Here is a 21,100-nt window from a genome sequence, read left to right as displayed (position 1 = left end):
TTGTGGAGTTAAGGGTGTAACCATAAACCACCAGAAATGGCTTTGTCTCATTAGCCATGACTCTTCTTATGTGTTTGCCCTTAGCTCTTGTTTGTTGATGGAAATGCACAGATCTTAAGTGTTCTGGGCAATAAGTTTTGACAGTTGTATGTAACCATCTAAAACAAGAAACAACATTTCTGTCCCACAGGTAGCTCCTTATGCTTCTTACCAGCTATTTCCTCCCTCTCTATGAATCCTGTTTCTGATTTCTATCATTATGGAATGGTTTGCCTGTCCTAGAAATTCATAGAAGTAGAGTCAACAGTATGTACTGTTTTGTATCCGCTTTCTTAAAATACTTTTGACATTCATCTAAGATAGCCAATACTTAGATTTTGCTGTACTTTTTCTTTGATAGTCTTTTTTTTCCCCTTAAGTTTAAGTAAATAATGGAAAGCATGACATTTCTTCTTAAATATTCCATGTGAATCTCTGAAAAGGACATTTTCCAAGTAATCTAGTATTGTTATTCCTATGCCACTAGTCATTCCTTAATAGTGAGATAGTATGTTTTTCAGTGACCACCAAGAACTGAACTTTCCTAAAGATGATCTTAGGATATTTGGGTGTTTCTTAGGAACAGAAAAAAGCGGCATTAGAGAGGAAGGCAGCGATGGCCACCTTGACAAAAGGACAAGATGAGCATGCTCAGAAAGCCAAAGAAACGGCTTCTCTCCCTTCAGAGTCCAACGAGTCAAAGAGGAAACTTCCAGTTGGTGCTTATGTGTCTTCTGTGCGTGTAGATTATGAGTCTTTTGAAGTGGGCACAGGACAGGTAAGTTTATGAGTCGACCATGGCTACATGTTTGGTATCAGAAGCAGTTAGTATATGGGCAGCTTTGTATTCTTATATAACATGTACTTGGGGCTATATGGAAAAAGTTGACTTTTCTCTATGCTGCTTTTATAATGTCCAAAGTAAGAGATTTATGTATATTCTAACATAATTGTCTAACTGTAGCCCCTTCTGTTGTTAGTGGTTATAAGACTAATGCTATTAAATTATGACTGGTAGGAAAAAGTTAAGACATAGAACATCTGACATATCAAGAGGCAGTTCATAAAGCACACGACATGGAACTTGACATCTGACCCAAACAAACTGCTCATGTTTTTAAAGATTATATTTAAAGTTCTCTCTCTCTCTCTCTCTCTCTCTCTCTCTCTCTCTCTTTCTCTCTCTCTCTCTCTCTTTCTCTGTCTTTGTCTCTCCTCTCTTTCTGCTGGTACCAGGGCTTGGACTCAGGGCCTCAAGGTCCCATTTAGCTCATTTGTTCATGTCTGGTGCTCTATCACTTGAACCATGCCCTGTAAATAACTCTTTTTTTTTTATATCTTTTTTTTTTTTTTTTTTGGCCAGTCCTGGGGCTTGGACTCGGGGCCTGAGCACTGTCCCTGGCTTCTTTTTGCTAAAGGCTAGCACTCTGCCACTTGAGCCACAGCGCCACTTTCTGTATATGTGGTGCTGGGGAATCGAACCCAGGGCCTCATGTATATGAGGCAGGCACTCTTGCCACTAGGCCATATCCCCAGCCCCTAAATAACTCTTTTTTTTATTTTGCAAAGGTAAGTCAGGCTTGGGGGTGTGAAGTACAGCCTGTCAGGATGGCAGCCTGATGGAGTAAGTAGGAACACTGGGTTTGGAAGTAGATGTTGTGGGTCAGAGTCCTCATTCTGCCACTGACTTGACTGTGTCACTACTGTGTCTTCTTTTGATCTATGAAGTGGGCTTGGTGAGTTTTGCCTTACCTTCCTCTCTCAATGGACCTTTGTAATGCCCTTAGATTATACCATTTATTGCTTTTCTTTCTTTCTTTTTCTCTCTCCTTTTTTTTTTTTCCCGGCAGGAGAGATAACTTTATTTTCCAAACTTCCTGCCCCACCATGCATGATAGAGACACATGTGGCTGAAGGGCTATTTATTGCTTTTCTTTCTTAAGAAATTAAAATGACACACACACAACTGGGAATATGGCTTAATAGAAGAGTGCTTGCCTAGCATGCACCTAGCCATGGATTTGATTCCTCAGCACCATATAAACAGAAAAAGCCAGAAATGGCACTGTGGCTCAAGTGGTAGTGCTAGCCTTGAGCAAAAAGAAGCCAGGGATGGTGCTCGGGCCCTGCCTCCAAGCCCCAACACACTTTCCTGCATTGCTGTGAAAAACCTAAAAGAGGCTTATAAACTACCAGTACTATTATGTAGGTATTGATGCCTTTTATTCAGTGATTAAATGCAAATATCTAAAATGGGTTCTTTTGTGAAAAATCATTTTTCTCATAGAAGGAAATGTCTTAATTAGAGACTCACTCAGTTGGAAGTAACACCATAGAATGTTTAGGGTCAGCCATCACATTTTATGAAGCCTCAGACTTTTTCATTGCCCTGACTTTGGTATTATAAGCATGCTTTTTATTTATTATTGTTATGCTAGTATTGGGGCTTGAACTCAGGGCCTTGTGCTCTTATTTGAGCATGTACTATAGATGTAGAAACTGAAGCAGAGGTAAGAGAGGTTAAGAAATTGGCCCAAGGTTACACAGTGAGTGAACAGTATATTCAAACACAGGCAGGATGACTGCAGATTCTTCAGATTTCTGTAATAGTAGTAATATATGTTTATTGTACTAAAGAGTAAGTAAAAAGATAGAGTCAGAGGATATAATAGCCAATGAAGATTTAAAAGCGAAATTATTGTAAGCTAGCAAAAGCTATCCTTTTAAGTCATCAATCTGTATTGCTTCTTTTAAGTAAATGCAGTTCCAAGAACACTCATTCAGAAGAGTTTTGTGTATGTGACACTGAAATGATAATCTTTTATTGCTGTTTGATTCTTCCTAGGTTTCTGTTTCTTACAACTCATTAGACTTTGAACCAGAAATTTTCTTTGCATTGGGATCTCCGATTGCCATGTTTCTCACTATTCGAGGAGTGGATAGGATAGATGAGAACTACAGGCTTCCTACTTGTAAAGGATTCTTCAATATTTATCATCCAGTGAGTAACTTGAATTTGCTTTCTGTTGAAGAATTGAAGAGCCTGACCTCTTCATTTTAACAGATTCTCAGGGCTTTATTTCTTGGAAACTCATATTGATCTTGACTTTACAAGGTTCAGCTCTCTGTCCTAAAAGAGATAGTCTGATACTTCTCAGTAAACATGTCTGCCAGAAACTCTGTTTAAAGAAAAGTAATATTGAGCCAGGCTTGGTGGCTCAGGCCTGTAATCCTAGCTACTCAGGAGGCTGAGATCTGAGGATCACGGTTCAAAGCCATCCTGGGCAGGAAAGTTGGTGAGACTCTTATCTCCAATTAACTCTCATAAAACCAGAAGTGGTGCTACAGCTCAAGTGGTAGAGTGCTAGCTAGCCTTGAGCTGAAGAGCTCTGGGACAGCGCTCAGGCCCAGAGCTCAAGCCCCATAACCAAAAAAAAAAAAAAAAAAAAAAAGTAATATTGACCCAGGTGTGGTTCATGCCTGTAATCCTAGCTACTCAGGAGGCTAGGATCTGAGGATCACGATTTGAAGCCTACTTCGGGCAGGAAAGTCTGTCAGACTCTTACCTCCAATTAACCACCAGAAAACTAGAAGTAGTTGTGGCTCAAAATGATAGAGTGCTAGCCTTGAGCAAAAAAAGCTCAGGTCAGTGCCCAAGACTTGAGTTCAAGCCCCACAACTGACTAAAAAAAATTTTTTTGTTTGTTTTTTTTTTTTTTTTTGGCCAGTCCTGGGCCTTGGACTCAGGGCCTGAGCACTGTCCCTGGCTTCCTTTTGCTCAAGGCTAGCACTCTGCCACTTGAGCCACAGCGCCACTTCTGGCCGTTTTCTGTATATGTGGTTCTGGGGAATCGAACCCAGGGCCTCATGTATACGAGGCAAGCTCTCTTGCCACTAGGCCATATCCCCAGCCCCCTGACTAAAAAAAATTTAAAAAGAAGTAATATTGTCTCATTTGCAAGGTAATTTTACCTACAAACTTGAAGATTTTACGATTTCAGTATTTGAACAAAGTATGGAAAAATAGAATCTCTGGTTGGCTATTAGCCTTTTTCCTACCCAACTAAGGCATACAACTCAAAAGAAAATTTTCATTAATTTCGAATTTTTCTCTTTACAAAGCTTGATCCAGTGGCATATAGATTAGAACCTATGATTGTTCCAGATTTGGACTTAAAAGCAGTTCTCATTCCACATCACAAAGGCAGAAAAAGACTTCATTTAGGTAAGAAACAAATATTGTAAAGCCTTTTTCTTCCCATCACATTGTAATCTGTAGTGAATTAACTTTTTTTTTAACACTAGCTGGGTGCTGGTGGCTCATACTTGTAATCCTAGCTTCTCAGGAGGCTGAAATCTGAGTATTGTGGTTCAAAACCTTTCAGACAGGAAAGTTTGTTATCTTCACTTAACCACCAGAAAGCTGGGAAGTGGAGCAGTGGCTCAAGTTAATAGAACTTCAGTCTTTTGCAAAAACCAAAACAGAAAAGGCTCAGGGACAGCATCCAGGCCTTGAGTTCAAGCCCTCAGACCAGCGCACACACGTGCGCGCGCGTGCACACACACACACATTTAACACTGACAGTATAGTGAAGACCTTGCTTCATTAGTAGTGAGAACTTTTCAACTGAGAAATTGGAGGAGCTGTGAAGAATTCTGAATGAATGCCTGCTTTTTGCTGGCATTGTCATTGTTGAGATAAGAAATGGGGGAAGGAGTTGATAATAAGATTTGTAATTAGATTTTGATAGTTCAGTTGTAATTTTGCGGATTGGGGAAGAAGAAGTACAGTTAAGTTAATGACCAATCCATCAAGAAATAATTAATATTGTCTAAGTCAAGTGAGTTGTTGTGTTCTTGCTATCTAGACCAACTTTTCCTATTACGTAATTCATTAAGTGAGGCTGGGAATGTAGTTCAGTGGTGGCATATGCACCCTGCCTCCCCTCTCCAGTCCCCCCTAATTAAGTATAGTGAATAGATAATTCCAAGTGGGATTTTGCTTGTCAGTGGTATTACTCCTAAACTTAAAAAGTTGAGTGGAAGGGCTGGGAATGTGGTTTAGTAGTGGTAGAGTGCTTGCTTAGCATTCATGAAGCCGTGGGTTCAATTCTTCAGCACCATATAAACAGAAAAAGCTGGAAATAGCACTGTGGCTCAAGTGGTAGACTGCTAGCCTTGAGCAAAAGCAGCTCTGGGACAGTGCCCAGGCCCTGAGTTTAAGCCCCAGGACTGGAAGTTGAGTGGAAGGGGTAGGAGTAGGGAGAAGAGAGAAAAGTGATCATTTTAAGTATATTTTTGGTCAGGCACCAGTGGCTTACACCTGTAATCCTGGCTACTCGAGAGGCTGAGATCTGAGGATCAAAGCTTGAAGCCAGCCCAGGTAGGAAAGTCTGTGAGACTCTTTATTTTCACTAAATTACCAAAAATCCAGAAGTATTGCTATGGCTCAAGTGGCTGCCCATGCCCTAAGTCTAAGCCCTAGGACCAGCACCCAAAAAAGAAAAAGAAAGAAAAAAGTCTTTGTTTGTTTGCTAGTAGCTTTTGGGAAATTAAAATGAGAAATATGGTAACTCATGGGCCTTGGACTAAAATGTGGTTATTAGAAAACTATAGAAAATAGTGCAGGGACAGTGATATTTTTATTTTAAAAGTTGTGGTTAAAGAAAATATATATATTTAAACTGTCACACGGTTGCAGATTAGAAAAGCAATGTTTTTTTTTTTTTTTTAATCTCTTAGACCTATTTAAAAAAATTTGGATGAGGAAAAAAAAGCTATTGGTTTGGGAATGTGGCTCAGTGGTAGAGTGCTTGCCTAGCATATCTGAAGCCCTGGGTTCGATTCCTCAGCACCACATAAACAGAAAAAGCTGGAAGAGGCGCTGTGGCTCAAGTGGCAGAGTGCTAGTCTTGAGCAAAAGAAGCCAGGGACAGTGCCCAGGCTTTGAGTTCAAGCCTAGGACTGACAAAAAGAAAAAGAAAGCCATACAAATAAGCTTTTTTTTTTTTTTTAATGGTTTTTGAACTTTTTTTGGTACTAGAATAGGGCTTGAGCTGTTACTCACCTTTTTTTCTCACAGCTTTATCACTTGAGCCACACCTCTACTTGTCTATTTCTATCCTTTTAGTTAATTGAAGATAAGAATTTCTTGAATTTGTCGGTCTTGGCTGGCTTTGAACCTTGATCCTCAGATCTCAGTTTCCTGAGTAGCTCTAGGAGATTGGAGGCATGAGCCCCTAGCACCTGGCTTGAACTTTTTCTTTTTTTTCCCCTGGGCTTGGGGTTTGAACTCAGGGCCTGGATGCTTTCCCTGTGCTTCTTTTTTGCTCAAGATTAGCTCTCTACGCTTCTGAATCACAATGCCACTTCCAGCTTTTTCTGAGTGTTTCGTCAGACATAAGAATGAATCTCTCATGGACTTTCCTGCCCAGGCTGGCTTTGAACTGCAATCCTCAGATTTCAGCCTCCAGAGTAGCTAGGATTACAAGCATGAGCCACTGGTGCTTGGCTTTGGCTTGGCTTGAACTTTTTTTGGAGTGAGAGAGAGGGGAGGGGTCGGAGGCAAGGAAAGGAGAAATTTATGGATTTGGGCTGAATGAAGTTTACTTTTTTTTTTTTTTTTTTTCCCTGTCAGTTGTAGGGCTTGAACTCTGGGCCTGGGCATTGTCCTGTCTCTGAGCCTCTTTGTGCTCAAGGCTACTGCTCTACCACTTGAGCCACAGTGCCACTTCCAGTTTTTGAGTAGTTAATTGGAGATAAGAGTCTCATGGGGACTTTTTTTGCCCCAGCTGGCTTCAAACTCTGGTCCTCAGATCTCAGCCTCCTGAGTAGCTAAGAATACAGGTATGAGTCACCAGTGCCTGGCTGAAATTTATTTCTTTAAAAAAAAAAAAAGAGAGACAAAAATATCACATGACATTTTTCCATATTGAGGGTTCTGAGCACCAAGGCAATATATATATTTGAAATTTAAGGAAGGAGGAAGTGGTTCTCACTTGCATGAGAAGAGTTTTAGCTTTTGGGTTTTGGGTTTGGGGGCTTGAACTCAGTGCCTAGGCACTGTTCCTGAACTCTTTTGCCCAAGGCTATTGCCACTTTGAGCCACAGTACCGCTTCTAGTTTTCTGGTAGTTAATTGGAGATAAAAGTCTCATGTACTTTCCTGCCGGGGTTGGCTTTGAACTGAAATCTCAGATATCAGCCTCCTGATTAGCTAGGATTACAGGCATGACCTACTAGCACCTGGCAAGTTTTAACTTTTAAATTCTATGATGCAGAATTTTACCCAATGACTAATTCGCTTTATATTATTGCATTTTCATCTTTCTAGAGTTGAAAGAAAGTCTCTCCCGTATGGGATCTGATTTGAAGCAGGGTTTTATTAGTTCTCTGAAAAGTGCTTGGCAAACACTAAATGAGTTTGCCCGTGCCCATACTTCGTCAACTCAGTTGCAAGAAGAATTGGAGAAAGTCGCCAATCAAATCAAAGAGGAAGAAGAAAAGCAAGTAGTTGAAGGTAAATTCATCCCCCCCCCTTTTTTTTTGCCAGCCCTGGGCCTTGAACTCAGGGCCTGAGCACTGTCTCTGGCTTCTTTTTGCTCAAGGCTAGCAGTCTACCACTTGAGTCACAGCGCCACTTCTGACCATTGTCTATATATGTGGTGCTTGAGGAATCAAACCCAGGGCTTCATGTATACGAGGCAAGCACTCCACCACTAGGCCATATTCCCAGCCCATTTTTTGACTTTGGTTTTGTGGGTGAATGCTGGTACTGGGGATTGAACTCAGGGACTTTTGCCCTCTATTGAATTTTTTTTGCTCTGGCTGTCTCTGTAATACTTGAGCCTTACCTTTAGTTCTACCTTTTTGCTAGTTAATTGGAGATAAGCATCTCTTGAATGTCTGCCTGGGCTGGTTTAGAACCCTGTCCTCATATCTCAGCCTTCCAAGCAGCTAGGACTATAGGTGTGAGGCACTGGCATCCAGCTACCTTTTTACTTTCAAGGCATTTTTTAGTATAAATATTATTTATGAACATAGTACTTGCACTAATGATGCTTTTTCTTTCTTTTTTTTTTTGTGAACTCATGTAAGTTCTTCTTATAAAGGAGAATCTTTCTTGATAGATTCTGCTGTCAAATGCATTTCCTCAAAATTCCTGTCACTGTTAATTAGGGTTTTACCTGCTAGTTAGGGAGTTTTTACTCTGCAGTTTAAACATTTTTCCTGATTCTTAAAGTCAAGGTGGAAATTGGAGTAGAGAGAAGTTTGTTGAGTATTTTAAAGATTCAGGCCTACATGTTATACTCTTGTTTAACTGTCTTCCTAACAAATTTCATATGCAGTACCAGGTCATTCTGCCATGTTTTTGATGTTCAGATTCTCATTCTATTTCCTTTTTTTCTGCAATGCTGTTTCCCCCTTATCTCCACAACTTCTGTCAGCTGTTGACTTTCTCTCTTCTCCTTCGGAGAACCAGCCCTGCCTCCCCTTTTCTTTGGAAGAATGGGGAGTAAGCCTGGTAGCTCCCCAGTTGCTACGCGTGTCAAGCAATATTCTCATTGAGCCCAGAAACTCAGCTAAAAATCACAGGAAAATGATTAAGTGATTGACTTTGATATTGATATTCTAGCAGAAAAGATTGTTGAAAGTCCAGATTTTTCCAAGGATGAAGACTACTTAGGAAAGGTTGGAATGTTAAATGGAGGCCGCCGAATTGATTATGTTCTTCAAGAAAAGCCAATAGAGAGTTTTAATGAATATCTTTTCGCTCTTCAGAGTCACTTATGCTATTGGTAAGTATTTTTCACTTTGATGACTATTGATGACCTGTAGGTGCCAGCACACACAGCAGTTTGCTCTGTGATTCTTTACTCACTCACTCACCATTTGTTGTCATGGACTTCAAAGCATGATTTTTTTCTCCTATGCAGAACTGTATAGAACTTGACTTATCCACAAGATGGCAGTATGTAATCTGCCTCTGACCAGAGACCATTGGTATTGTACACTGTTTTTTGTGGGGTTTTTTTTTTTTTTTTTTTTTTTGCCAGTCCTGTGGCTTGAACTCAGGGCCTCAGCACTGTCCCTGAGCTTCTTTTGCTCAAGGCTAGCACTCTTACCACTTGAGCCACAGCGCCACTTCTGTCTGAGGAATTGAACCCAGGGTTTTATTCATGCTAGGCAAGCATTCTACCACTAGCCACATTCCAAGCCCAATGTACATTTTTTTTGTATGGATGTTTTTCATAGTTGGAGTGGTGGGGACTTTGAAAGGCCATTTTTCCATCTGTCTCTCTTACACCGAGACAGGACATCTTTGGAGCTGATAAGTATCCATACAGTTTAAAGACTTCTCCAAGAACATGCTGCTTTGCCATCATTTGCCTTCTCATATAGAGCTGAATAAAACAACAAAAGCTGCACTTACTACATTTATGCATAGAGATTATTTTCTTCTAACTCTCCCTTAAAAAATACACATTTCTTTTTGCTAGGGAATCTGAAGATACTGCCCTTTTGTTACTTAAAGAAATTTACCGAACAATGAACATTAGTCCGGAGCAGCCTCAGCATTGAGCAGACTTCTGTTTTTGGTGTGAGTTTATCCTTAATATAAGTTCTGAATGTTTGACATTTGTATTCTGAAGTTGTGTGTGCATGTGTGTGTGTGTGTGTATGTGTATGTATGTAGTTGATATTGACAAAGACTTTCTCTTTAGTCTTTGTTTTCTCTGAAGTATTTTTTATTTTTGTTGGAATTCAAAATAGAGACAGAAGGAAGGTGCTGGATTGCAATGTATATTCCTGACTTGTGATACTCTTTTCAGAGCCAGGTATGCTGTTACATGCCTGTATTTCCACAACCTGAAAGGCTGAAACAGGAGGATCATGAGTTTAAGGCCAGCCTGGGCTAAATATTAGTAAGACCTTATCTCAATCAAATAAACACCCCCCCCCCCGCATCTTTTCAACTGCATAGAATTTGAGTCCTTTTCTTTGTAGTTTCTTTTAAAAGTAGATTCCCAGTAATATAGTAAGGAATTTCTTTGGTAGGTCCCAGAACCTAGTTCACAGTATCTTAAACAAATACTGATTTATTTTCTTCCTGTAACAGGAAGGGTTCCTCTGTGGAATGACACCACCAGCATCTTTCTGCCAAAATGTTGGCTCTTGCTGCCTCCTGGTTACAAGATGTCCTATGGTTCCAGATATCGCATCTGGGTTCATGGCATGATTAGTGGGGAAGGTCAGTGTGCATCATACCTTTCCCCTTTAAGAAGAAAAGCAGAAGCATGCCGGGTGTGCTAGCACACACCTATAGTCCCAGCACTTGGGAGGTAGATACAGGAGATCAAGACTAGTCTGGGCCACACAGTGAGACCTTGTCTCAGGAAAAAATGAAAGAGAACTTTGATGCATGCTTACTGATGGGGGTCAGTGTTTTCAGTACATCCCCTACTCCATGTGTATGAAGATTGTAAAGGTGATGTTTTTAAGTGTTCATAATCTTTCTAGAGGGAAAGAATAGAGATTGACTTAGTCTGTGACCACTGACCAACCTACAGGTCAGTTCAACTCTTATTCCTAACTGACCTCCTGAGACACTGGGTGTCTGTTGTTCCTCACTAGATCTGATGCCGTAATTGAAAAATAGGTAACATGTTTCTAAACAACAAGCAGTCTTAAAGCCTTTGAAAGAATGAAATACAAAGTATTGCATTTCTCTTGCTACAAAGTAATTTCTAGAACTCTTTCTTTTTTCTTTTTCTTTTATTTTTTTTGGATTCCAGTTTGAGAGCTTTGATCCTGGGCCTCTGGTTCTCAGTTGGCTTTTGCACTCAGGACTAGCATTCTGCCACTTGAGCCACACTTTCACTTTTGGCTTTTTGCTAGTTCTTTGGAGATAAGAGTCTCATAGATTCGTCTGCCCCGTCTGGCTCTGAATCTTGATTTTCAGATCTCAGCCTCTTGAGAAGCTAGGATTAATGAGCACAAATCACTGGCACCCCACCAACATTTTGGTTTTGATAATAAATTGTAAAGAAGATTCCCATCGGGGAGGGGAGAGGGGGGAATGAGGGAGGAGGTAACAAACAGTACAAGAAATGTATCCAGTGCCTAACGTTTGAAACTGTAACCTCTCTGTACATCAGTTTGACAATAAAAAATTTTAAAAAGTAAAAAGAATTACAATAATCCATCAGAATTTTTTAAAAAAGAAGATTCCCATCATCTCCTACCTTTTCATTCTAGAAAGATAACCACTTTCAGATTACCTCTGAGAGAAGTTTTTTGCATATTCAAGCACATATTCATGCACTTGAAAGTAAAAGGATCTTATTCAATATATTGTTTTACAGTTTGCACATTTTCAATCATCTAGATAGCTTTCATGATATTGTACATTAGCATATCTGGGTTTTGTCTTTGTCTTCAGTGACTGTAACCCATTGTATGCTTATACTTCCCTCTATTGAACCAGTTAATGGATATTTAGATAATTTCCAGTGTTTTTAATGCCGACTGTTAGGGAATTTTAGCTAACAGAACAGCTTGGTTTAAAAAAATATTTCATAAACTGTACCATTGTATTAGTTCTTACCATTTCTGGTATCATAATATTAAAATAAACTGAATGTAATTTCAAAACCTATTTCGGTCCAGATTTTCAGTTACAAAATGGCCATTTAGTTGTTTGACAAATATTTTGAATACTTGCTGTGTGACAAGCACCAGTTTTCTTGCTGAAGATGAGTCGCAACCCAGATAGTATCTTTATCTTTAAGAAATGTGCCTTTTGCTGGGTGCCAGTGGCTCACGCCTGTGATCCTAGTTACTCAGGAGGCTGAGATCTGAGGATCAGGGTTTGAAGCCAACTCGGGCAGGAAAGTCCATGAGACGCTTATCTCCAAATAACCACAGGAAAAGCTGGAAGTGGAGCTGTGGTTCAACTGGTAGATTAATAGCCTTGAACAAAAGAAGCTCAGGCCGTGAGTTCAAGCCCCAGGACTGGCAGAGAAAGGGAAGGGAGGAAGGAAGGAAAAAAAGGAAGGAAGGAAGGAAGGAAAGGAAGGAAGGGAGAAATTTGCCTGGTACTAGGAGATCATCAGGATAAGTTGTATTCTAGGGCATAACTGAATTTCAAATATTAACAGATAAAGTGGAGAAAGTAAAGTAAGTTCAGCTTAGATGGCGGGGATATGTGGGTCTAAGTGTCAGTGACAGGGGGAGGAGTGGCATGGTTTGTTTGGTGCTTTAGCGACCTTGCTTGGTTGCTGGGTAAGGAGTAGAGTATGAGTGGGGCAGGGAAAGCAGTAAAGAAGTGATGTAGACTAGGGTGATTAAGCGGCAGGGATGGTGAGAGAAGATTAGTGTCTGGTCCACTTTGAAGGAAGAGCTGTTCGAGACTGGTGAATCCACTGTGGTGTGTAAGAGAATGAAGGCTAAGGATGACTCCTACAGCTTTGATGTGAGCAACTCATGGATAGTGGTACCTTCTTGAGGTGAGAGTGTGTAGACAGAGCCAGTGAGGTGAAAGAAAATGGAGGACTTGAGTTTCTCAGCTGAGGGGAGATTGCTGCAGGGGGTGCTTAACCCTGGCTGTTTACTGTATAGCCAGGATTGTAGGCATAAACCGCCAGTGCCTGGCCTAAGTCATGTTTTTTTTTAAGGGGCAAGTAAAGGATCACCCTCCTGTATTTCTTGCTCATCTTCCCTGCCCAAGGATAACAGTGTTCCAGATTTTGTGTATCTTTTCAAACATCTATTTACCTGCACACACATATTTTTTTTTTATTTTTATTTAAAAAAATGTTTTGCCAGTCCTGAGGCTTGAACTCTGGGTTGGGCATAGCTATCTCTTATCTTTTGCTCAAGGGTAGCACTCTACCACTTGAGCCACTTCCATCTTTTTCTGTGATTTAATTGGAGGTAAGAGTCTCACAGACTTTCATGCCTGGGCTAGCTTTAAACCACTATCCTCAGGTCTCAGCCTCCTGAGTAGTTAGGCTTACAGGTGTGAGCCACTAGTGCCCGGCTTAATTTTTTTTTTTTTAAGAGACAATTGACAGTCAAATTATTGCCCTCTTTTTACCTTTGTGTCTTGGAGATTGTTCCATGTCCACCCATCCGTTCATCCATCCATCTGTTCATCCATCCATCCATCCATTCAATATGGTTTGAGTACCTAACTAAGTACCAGGTACTACTATAGACTCCAGGATTAGTAGCAGTGGACCAGAGTCTCTCTGCCTTTGTCAAAGGTCTGTAATACGACACATGGTCACCAGAGTAAGTAGGGCAGGAAGGTATTTGGGGTGGGAGCACATTGCTGCTGTGTTGGAAAGGACAGGGGACACCCTCTCTGGTAAACTGTCATTTGCTCAAGTGAACAGGAAGATGTTTCACACAGAGAAAAGAGTATATATCAAAACACAAGAGCTACCTCATTTTAATGTATCCCATTAGAATTTTCAAAAAATAATGTTCCACTGGTAAACATTTAGGTTAATCTTCAATGCTTTCATGATAGACTAATACATTTACATGATATATATTATGTTTGTAAATTTTTATTATATATAATGCATATTTTTATTATTTATTTTGTGTCTTACATGATATCAGTCCCTGAACCTTTTTCCTCAAGGCTAATGCTCTACCACTTGAGCCACAGCTCTCCTCGGGGCTCCTTTGATTACAGGCATGAGTCACTGCACCCATCCAGATAGGCCATGTTTCAATAGTTACATCGTACTCTACTTCATAATTCTACTCTGTGCTAAAATACTTAGTCTAACCTCATTGTTGGATGTCAGGTGATTTTTCAAAATTCACTGTTAAATATAATTTTGAATTGGAATTCTATATAACTTTCGCATATCTCTGATGGCTTGAGATAAATTCCTGGAAGTAGCTTTGTTAGATCTAAAACTGTCACACATTTTGAAAGGGAATCCTAATCTGTACTACTGCTAAATTGCATTGCAGACAAGTTGCTCAGACTCCCTATCTACTGTCAGTATATAAATACACACTTGCAGAAAAAGTAAGTATTGCTCAGTTTGAAACTTTTGCCAATTGTATAGTTAGAAATTGTTACATCTTTTGTTTACATTTTCATCACTAGACAGTTGAGCTTTTTGGTGTATTAAATTACCTACTTACATTTCCGTTTTAAAAATCATTTGCTTGTTTTTTACCTTTATGCATTTTTCTGGTGGTGTCGGGGGTTAAGTACTTTTGTTTCTCATAGATTTACAACTGATTTTTTTTTTTTTTTTTTTTTTTTTTGCAAGTCCTGGGCCTTGGACTCAGGGCCTGAGCACTGTCCCTGGCTTCTTCCCGCTCAAGGCTAGCACTCTACCACTTGAGCCACAGCGCCACTTCTGGCCGGTTTCTATATATGTGGTGCTGGGAATCGAACCCAGGGCTTCATGTATACAAGGCAAGCACTCTTGCCACTAGGCCATATTCCCAGCTTACAGCTGATTTTAAAGGATATTAATGTTTTTATTGCAAATATTTTCCCAGTTTGAGATTTGCCTTTTATTTTTGCTTATCCTTTAGCTTTGGTAAGGGTAGGTAAATAGAGCAGAACACATGTTTTTAAAAACAGTAGGCCAAGCTGGACACTGGTGGTTCATGTCTGTAATCCTAGCTATTCAGGAGGCTGAAGAATTGCAGTTTGTAGCCAACCAAGGCAGGAAAGTCAGTGAGTCTCTTATCTCCAGTAGACTACTCAGAAAAAGCTAGCAGTGGTTCAAGTGCTAGAGTGCTAAACTTGAGCACCAAAGCTCAGGGACAGAGCTCATGCCCTGAGTTCGAGTCCCAGGACTGGGGAAAAAGAAATAGACAGTCTTTTCATGAATTATTGTTACTCTTAATCCTTACATAGTTGCTTCATTTGAGCTTGTATTTAAGAAGTGTATAGTCTTGAGGGTTTTAATTCTTTTACTAAATAGTTCATCATTTTTGCCTGTACCATACATATGTGAATAGTACTGTTATTGATGTTCTTACCATATGACTAGTATTGTGTTTTCTGGGCTATCTGATTTATTTATCCGATTTATTATTTGTCTGTCTATCCTATTTCAATGATTTCGAATCAGACTTAATACATTTTAGCATCTGTAAGGCTGAAGTGCCTTTTGACCTCAGCTGTTGGCTGGAAGTTGAATTCTAAGAGGGTGTGCATTATCTTCTGCTAGCTATGGGGGGGGGGGGCATTACCTATCTGAGTCTACTTGAGATGTTTTTGACTTTACTAGTAGTGGTATGAATTCAAACCACAAAATTTGCAGGTGAAGTAGACTGGGTTTACATTTCGCTATCAGGGTATTTTTTCCCCTCTTCCCTTTGTGGAAGAAGAGGTATGCTGGCTTCACTGTCACTTCTACATGGAGGGTTTTTCCTTTTCATCCTCATCTAGGCCGTAGCTGTCAGAGTTCCCACTTCCTGTTTCATCTGAGACGCCCTTTCCTGGGCATCTTTCTCTTCATGGAACATAAACAGTCATAATATCCTATGGTGATTTAGTAACTGTAGTTTTATGCTTTTTTTTTTTATTACTGGGGTTTGAACCCACCTCATGTTTGTTTACAAGGTGCTCTACCACTGAGCCACACCTCCAGCTCTTGTTTGCACTGGTTATTTTTAGATGGGGTCTTGCTTTCTGCCCAGTGTTTATGCCTGGACTGGTGATCCTCCTACTTTTTACTTCCTGCTGTACCTGTGGTGACAGATATGCCACCACACCCAGCTGCTTCTGTTGAGATGGAGCCTTATGGACTTACCCGCCTAGACTTGTCTGCAGCCAAAATCTTCCCAATCCCAGTCTCCCATGTAACGAGGATGACAGGGACCTGCCACTGTCTCCAGCTATTGGTTGAGGAAAATGTCTTGAGGACTTTTCTGCCCAGGCGGACCTTAGCTGTGATCCTCCCTATCTTAGCCTCCGAAGTAGTTAGACTACAGGTGTGAGCCACTGGTACCTGTTTTGCCACTTAAATATCCTGCAGCATAGGTTCACAACATACCACAGTCTAGGTCATTATCGCAAACTAACACTGACATGAGTTAAGTTCACCTTATTTCCTTTTCCCACAAAACCCAACAAAATCCAAGAACTAGTAATTCTAGGATGTTTGTCGTTGTTGGGTCATGGGGCTTGACCTCAGGGCCTGGGCACTATTCCTGCGCTTTTTCACTCAAGGCTAGTACTCTACCATTTTGAGCCACAGCACCACTTCCAGTTTTTTGGTAGTTGATTGGAGATAAGAGTTTCACAGATTTTCCTGCCTGGGCTGGCTTTGAACTGTAATCCTCAGATCTCAGCCTCCAGAGTAGCTAGGAATACAGCATGAGCCACCTAGCATTTTAATATACCTAATATGGAAACTTTAGTTAGGCCCTTCTTGCAGGATCTGCTCACTGTAAAGGTGTTAGTGCTTCTTATACTTGCCTATAACATTTAGGGTTTATATAAGTTAGGGCTTAAATTATTAGCTAGTACTATAGAAATACTACAAAGTAATTAATTTGAAGTATTGTACTTGGTTCATTCAAGCAAATATTTGTTTACCTAACTAATACTTACATGCTAAGTCCCTTCAGTCCTTTTTAGAATTAGTCTTTAAAAAGCCTCAATTAATCTGACTGGTAGTTAAAATTTAATTATCTGCATAGGTAATTAAAGCAAGTACTTAGCTTTCAGTACTTGCTTGGTTAGGAGGATTATTGTTCTAGATCTTTCTCCTGGTGGGCCGTGTACCCTCATCCCTTGGGGGAATGACTCCTGCTCCCTGCCTGTGTTCCTTGGGGCAGCTTAGTCCTGACTGTGTGTTCCTTTACTTTAGAGTATCACTGCGGTGTTAATAGGTGGAGTCTGGAACGTTTACTGAGGGCTCTTTTTCTTATCTTCACAGGAAGTCCCAGTTTCAATTATGTCGCTAAGACGATCTTCAGAGGCTGTTCTGTTTGCTCCTGTTCCTGTGATGGATGACAACAATTGCTCAGATGTAATTCTCAGATGTAGAGATTCATTTAAAGGAAATAGAACAGAAAGACAGTGAAAAGAATCATTACCACATTTGGATAATATAGATGAGAAAACACAATTATAAAAATGATGCAATGAAAACTTCCTCAGATCTGTTTAGCTACATGTGATATCAATGAAGAAATACCTGTAGCATGCAAACAGTTGTTTGTATTTTTTTAAAAAAAAAAAACTATTGTCAGTGGGCTTACATACATTTTTCTTTCATTAGTGTAGTATGGACTTGTTGAGAAACTATAGAAACATGATTTTTAAAAATTGTATGTAGTGCTCTAAATGTGAATTGTAGTTCTGAGCTGCTTTGCTGCAGGGTCCTTCTGTCTGTGCTGAGGCAGGTGGAAGGCCTCGCGTTCCGAGCTGGGTGTGTGGGCTTCATGCCCACTGGGAGCCTCGGTGTGGGGGAGGGAACGGCTCTCCTGGCAGGCCCAGTTCCAGAGGATGAAGCAGCAAGTGACACAGTTTCGTTACCTGAAGTAGCAGTGCCACACCTCATTGCTGAAGTTCCACTTCATGTGAGAACCAAAGTAGAAGTCTGTGTTTTTTGATTCATATTAATTTCTCTTATACCAAAGTATTTGAAAGGATGAAATGTACTGCTTTTAGGCTGTAAAATTACTTCATGAAAAGACTGCTCTATAATATTTCACTTTGTTTTACTATAAATTCAAATGATCCAAATATTTTCCTAATACATGGGAATAGTGATTTTTCTTCTTTAATTAGGCAGTAGAAAATTTTATGTTGTTTACATAGTTCTCATGGAACATGGAATTTTTTGAAAGTGACATGATACACATTTTTTGTGTATATATTCTAATTAGTGTGAATAAAACAGTAACATTGATACATTTTTTAGGCAGCAACCTTCTGTATTTCTCATGTCTTCCTTAAAAGTATTTGTGTGCGTTCGGTGCTCATTCCGTTTTCGTCGTTAGTAGCCACTGTAGTGTGCTAGTCCATAACTTCAGCATGGTTACTAGTTAGAACAGGGAGGTTTTAGAGCTTTAGTTGACCCCAGACAACATATATTCCACCCGCCTCATTCTCTAGCTGTGGACACAACACTAAATGGCTTTCCTAGACTGGTAGGTAGCAGATCTGTGCTGAAATACAGTTTTCTTGACTCCCTTCTGGCCTCCATTTCTTTATACCAGGATAATCACTTTTCACTTTATTTCCTAATACTGATGAAGTAAAAGTACATGAGGGTTATTTATGTATATTTTAATAAAACCCAGTTTGATTTTTTTCAACTTGCAATCAGTTTTGTTTGTGTCATTCTGCTGTGTCTTCTAAACCATGGGCAGAGGAGAGGGGCCACTTGGACCAGTGCTCATGGAAAAGCATGTGCCAGCTGTTGCCAGATTGTTGCCGTTTCTTTTCATTTTCTTTTTCTTGTTTTTTAAAAAACAAAGTGAGGTACAGAGGGGTTACAGTTTCATACGTAAGGCAGTGGGTACATTTCTTGTACAATTTGTTACCTCCTCCCTCCTTTCCCCCCTCCCCCTCCCCCTTTCCCTCTCCTCTTCCCCCCCACCCCCCACCCCCTGAGCTATTGAGTTGGTTTACACCAAATGGTTTTGTAAGTATTGCTTTTGGAGTCATTTGTCTTTTTTTTTTCAAATTTTTATTATCAAACTGATGTACAGAGAGGTTACAGTTTCATACGTTAGGCAATGGATACATTTCTTGTACTGTTTGTTACCCTGTCCCTCATACCCCCCTCCCTCCTCCCCCTTTCCCTCCCCCCCCCCAGGTGTTCAGTTCACTGACACCAAACAGTTTTGCAAGTATTGCTTTTGTAGTTGTTTGTCTTTTTTAACCCTGTGTCTCTCAAATTTGGTATTCCCTTTCAATTTCCTAGTTCCGATACCAGTATACACGGTTTCCAATAGTCATTTGTCTTTTTATCCTTTTTAATCATCTTGATTTTGATATTTTTAATACTTGAGGAAACGAGGTAGAATTTTTGGTGACACTGCTTGTAGACATTTTTTTCCATCACTATTCAGTCTCTTAAAAAAACAAAAAAACCAGCACCAGTGACTCACACCTGTAATCCTAACTACTTAGGGGTGAGATTTGATGATTGTGATTCAAAGCCAGCCTGGGCAGGAAAGTCTGGGAGACTCTTATTTCCAATAAACTACCAAAAAAGCTGGAAGTGGAGCTATAGCTCAAGTGGTAGAGTGCTAGTATTGAGCAAAAGAAACACGGGACAGCACTCAGGCCCTGGGTTCAAGCCCCAGAACTGGTGTATACACACACACAGCAGTAGGTCCCCTGTGTCAGTGTCTTATTCAGTGTTACCACCCCCTGCTTGATACAGTAAGCCACTTTCCAAATATGAATTGCATAAGGGAATTTAAAAAATCAAAACCATAATTTGCAACTTGGAAGGAACCTTGGAGAGTCATCTAAACTAAGTTCAGGGCATTCTGATTTTCAGAAGCAGCTGAAATATTTTTCAAGTGAAAACATTTTCAAGTTTTGATAAATGAGGTGAGAAGATTTCCACAGTTTATGTCTTGATCCCCTTTTTCTCACGAGTGGCTCAACTCCTTCCACCCAAGTCCTAGGTAAGGAGAGTCAGTTCTGCTCATTCCAAAGTATTTCATGTGTAGATTTTGGGACAACAAGTTTACAAAGTCAGCATCTGAACTCAGAGATAAAAGAGACATCCTAAAACTGATGGGAACAGCCCAGGTCCAGTTCGTGCATATTATAGTAGACTGTAATGAGCTTTCTGAATCGGATAGACAAATGAGCTTCTTCAAATCCAACCACATATGTGTGTTTTCTTAAAACCAGGCAGGCTATGATTAAGCGTAAAGGGACACAGATGGTATTAATTTTTGAGATACTTATGTTACCCAAGATAGAATCTGCAAATCCCTGAAGAAGAGAACACCAGAGAAGAGTTGCACTGTCTGGCATGGCTGAAAATGTATTTGCAATTGTGACCTGTCTGAGCCTTGGAGATCAGGATTGCTCCAGAGAGATCAGGATGATTTTGGCTTTGTTATTGTTGTTGGTCATGGGGCTTGAACTCAAGGCCTGGGTGCTGTCCCTGTGTTCTTTGGTTCAAGGCTAGTGCACTACCACTTGGAACTAGATGTCACTTCCGGTTTTTGAGTGATTAATTGGAGATAAGACTCTCACAGGGACTTTTCTGCCTGAGCTGGCTTTGAACTGTGATCCTTAGATCTCAGCCTCCTAAGTAGTAGCTAGGATTATAGGTGTGAGCCACTGTACTAGGATGATTGGCTTTTACATTCATATTGCACTGTTTGCTCATCTTGAAGGATGAAGTTCCTAAATTATGACCACTTTACTCCCTAATATTTATTTCTTTGATTTTAAACCTCTACTCCATTGTAGATTTTCCCAAGCATATGGGCCCCACAGAAGACTTGGAGAATATTCTGTTAAGCCTAGTTAGTAGCTAATGGGATAGCACAACTCTTCCTGCAGTACTTCCTTCTTCATGTTTCAGATCAAGGGAAATGAGTTTGGGCAGTGTAAATGTTCAGTATTGCTGTAGACATTACCAAGACCACATATGCTCAGTATAGGATGACAGACTCAGGCCAGGGTCTCTTTAGGAGATGTTGGAGAGATGGTGGGCAGATGCTTCATATTGGTTAGTGGTGAGTTGTAGTTCAAGCTTATGGTTGGCTAGGTGGAACTGGTCGATATGAGTGGATGTACCATATTTTCTCCTGTTTCTGGTATTAAGGGTCTATTGAAATTATGGGATTTGTACACATACTCAAAAGCCTGGAGGATGGTACATTGAATCCCTATATGCTCTTCTTTCAGCTTCACTGGTGGTACTGGGATGTAGAAGGTGTATATGGTACCAAGTGGAGAGGAGGGAAGGAAAATAAACATAAGACATGTGGAAGGATGCACTGTGGGAGAGAGCATCATGTCCACAGGCAGGTGAAGAAATGAAGCTGCGTGTGATATACAAAAAGAGCTCTGTGTTGAG

The 21,100-nt window shown here is 40.3% G+C and overlaps 1 protein-coding gene across 3 annotated transcripts in view; it reads left to right on the top strand.

Moving 5' to 3' along the window:
- Nucleotides 1–18,366, top strand: part of LOC125345988 (SEC23 interacting protein) — a 44,533-nt gene extending 26,167 nt beyond the window's left edge. The window contains exons 13-20 of one of the 3 annotated variants that reach the window (XR_007209833.1): nt 620–817; nt 2,885–3,040; nt 4,162–4,264; nt 7,372–7,557; nt 8,674–8,836; nt 9,539–9,639; nt 10,159–10,290; nt 16,973–18,366. Coding sequence is in view for 2 of the 3 variants with exons in the window: in XM_048338112.1 (XP_048194069.1) it covers nt 620–817; nt 2,885–3,040; nt 4,162–4,264; nt 7,372–7,557; nt 8,674–8,836; nt 9,539–9,620 (888 nt within the window). In the remaining variant the exon portion in view is untranslated. The remainder of the gene's footprint in view (nt 1–619; nt 818–2,884; nt 3,041–4,161; nt 4,265–7,371; nt 7,558–8,673; nt 8,837–9,538; nt 9,640–10,158; nt 10,291–16,972) is intronic. The other 2 variants (XM_048338113.1, XM_048338112.1) reach the window with 2 other exon arrangements.
- The last annotated feature ends 2,734 nt before the right edge of the window (nt 18,367–21,100 follow it).

This window comes from Perognathus longimembris, chromosome 2 (assembly GCF_023159225.1).
Source record: "Perognathus longimembris pacificus isolate PPM17 chromosome 2, ASM2315922v1, whole genome shotgun sequence".
Classification (NCBI taxonomy): domain Eukaryota; kingdom Metazoa; phylum Chordata; class Mammalia; order Rodentia; family Heteromyidae; genus Perognathus; species Perognathus longimembris.
Note: the sequence above shows the minus strand (reverse complement) of the source record. Positions and strands in the feature narration are given on the sequence as shown.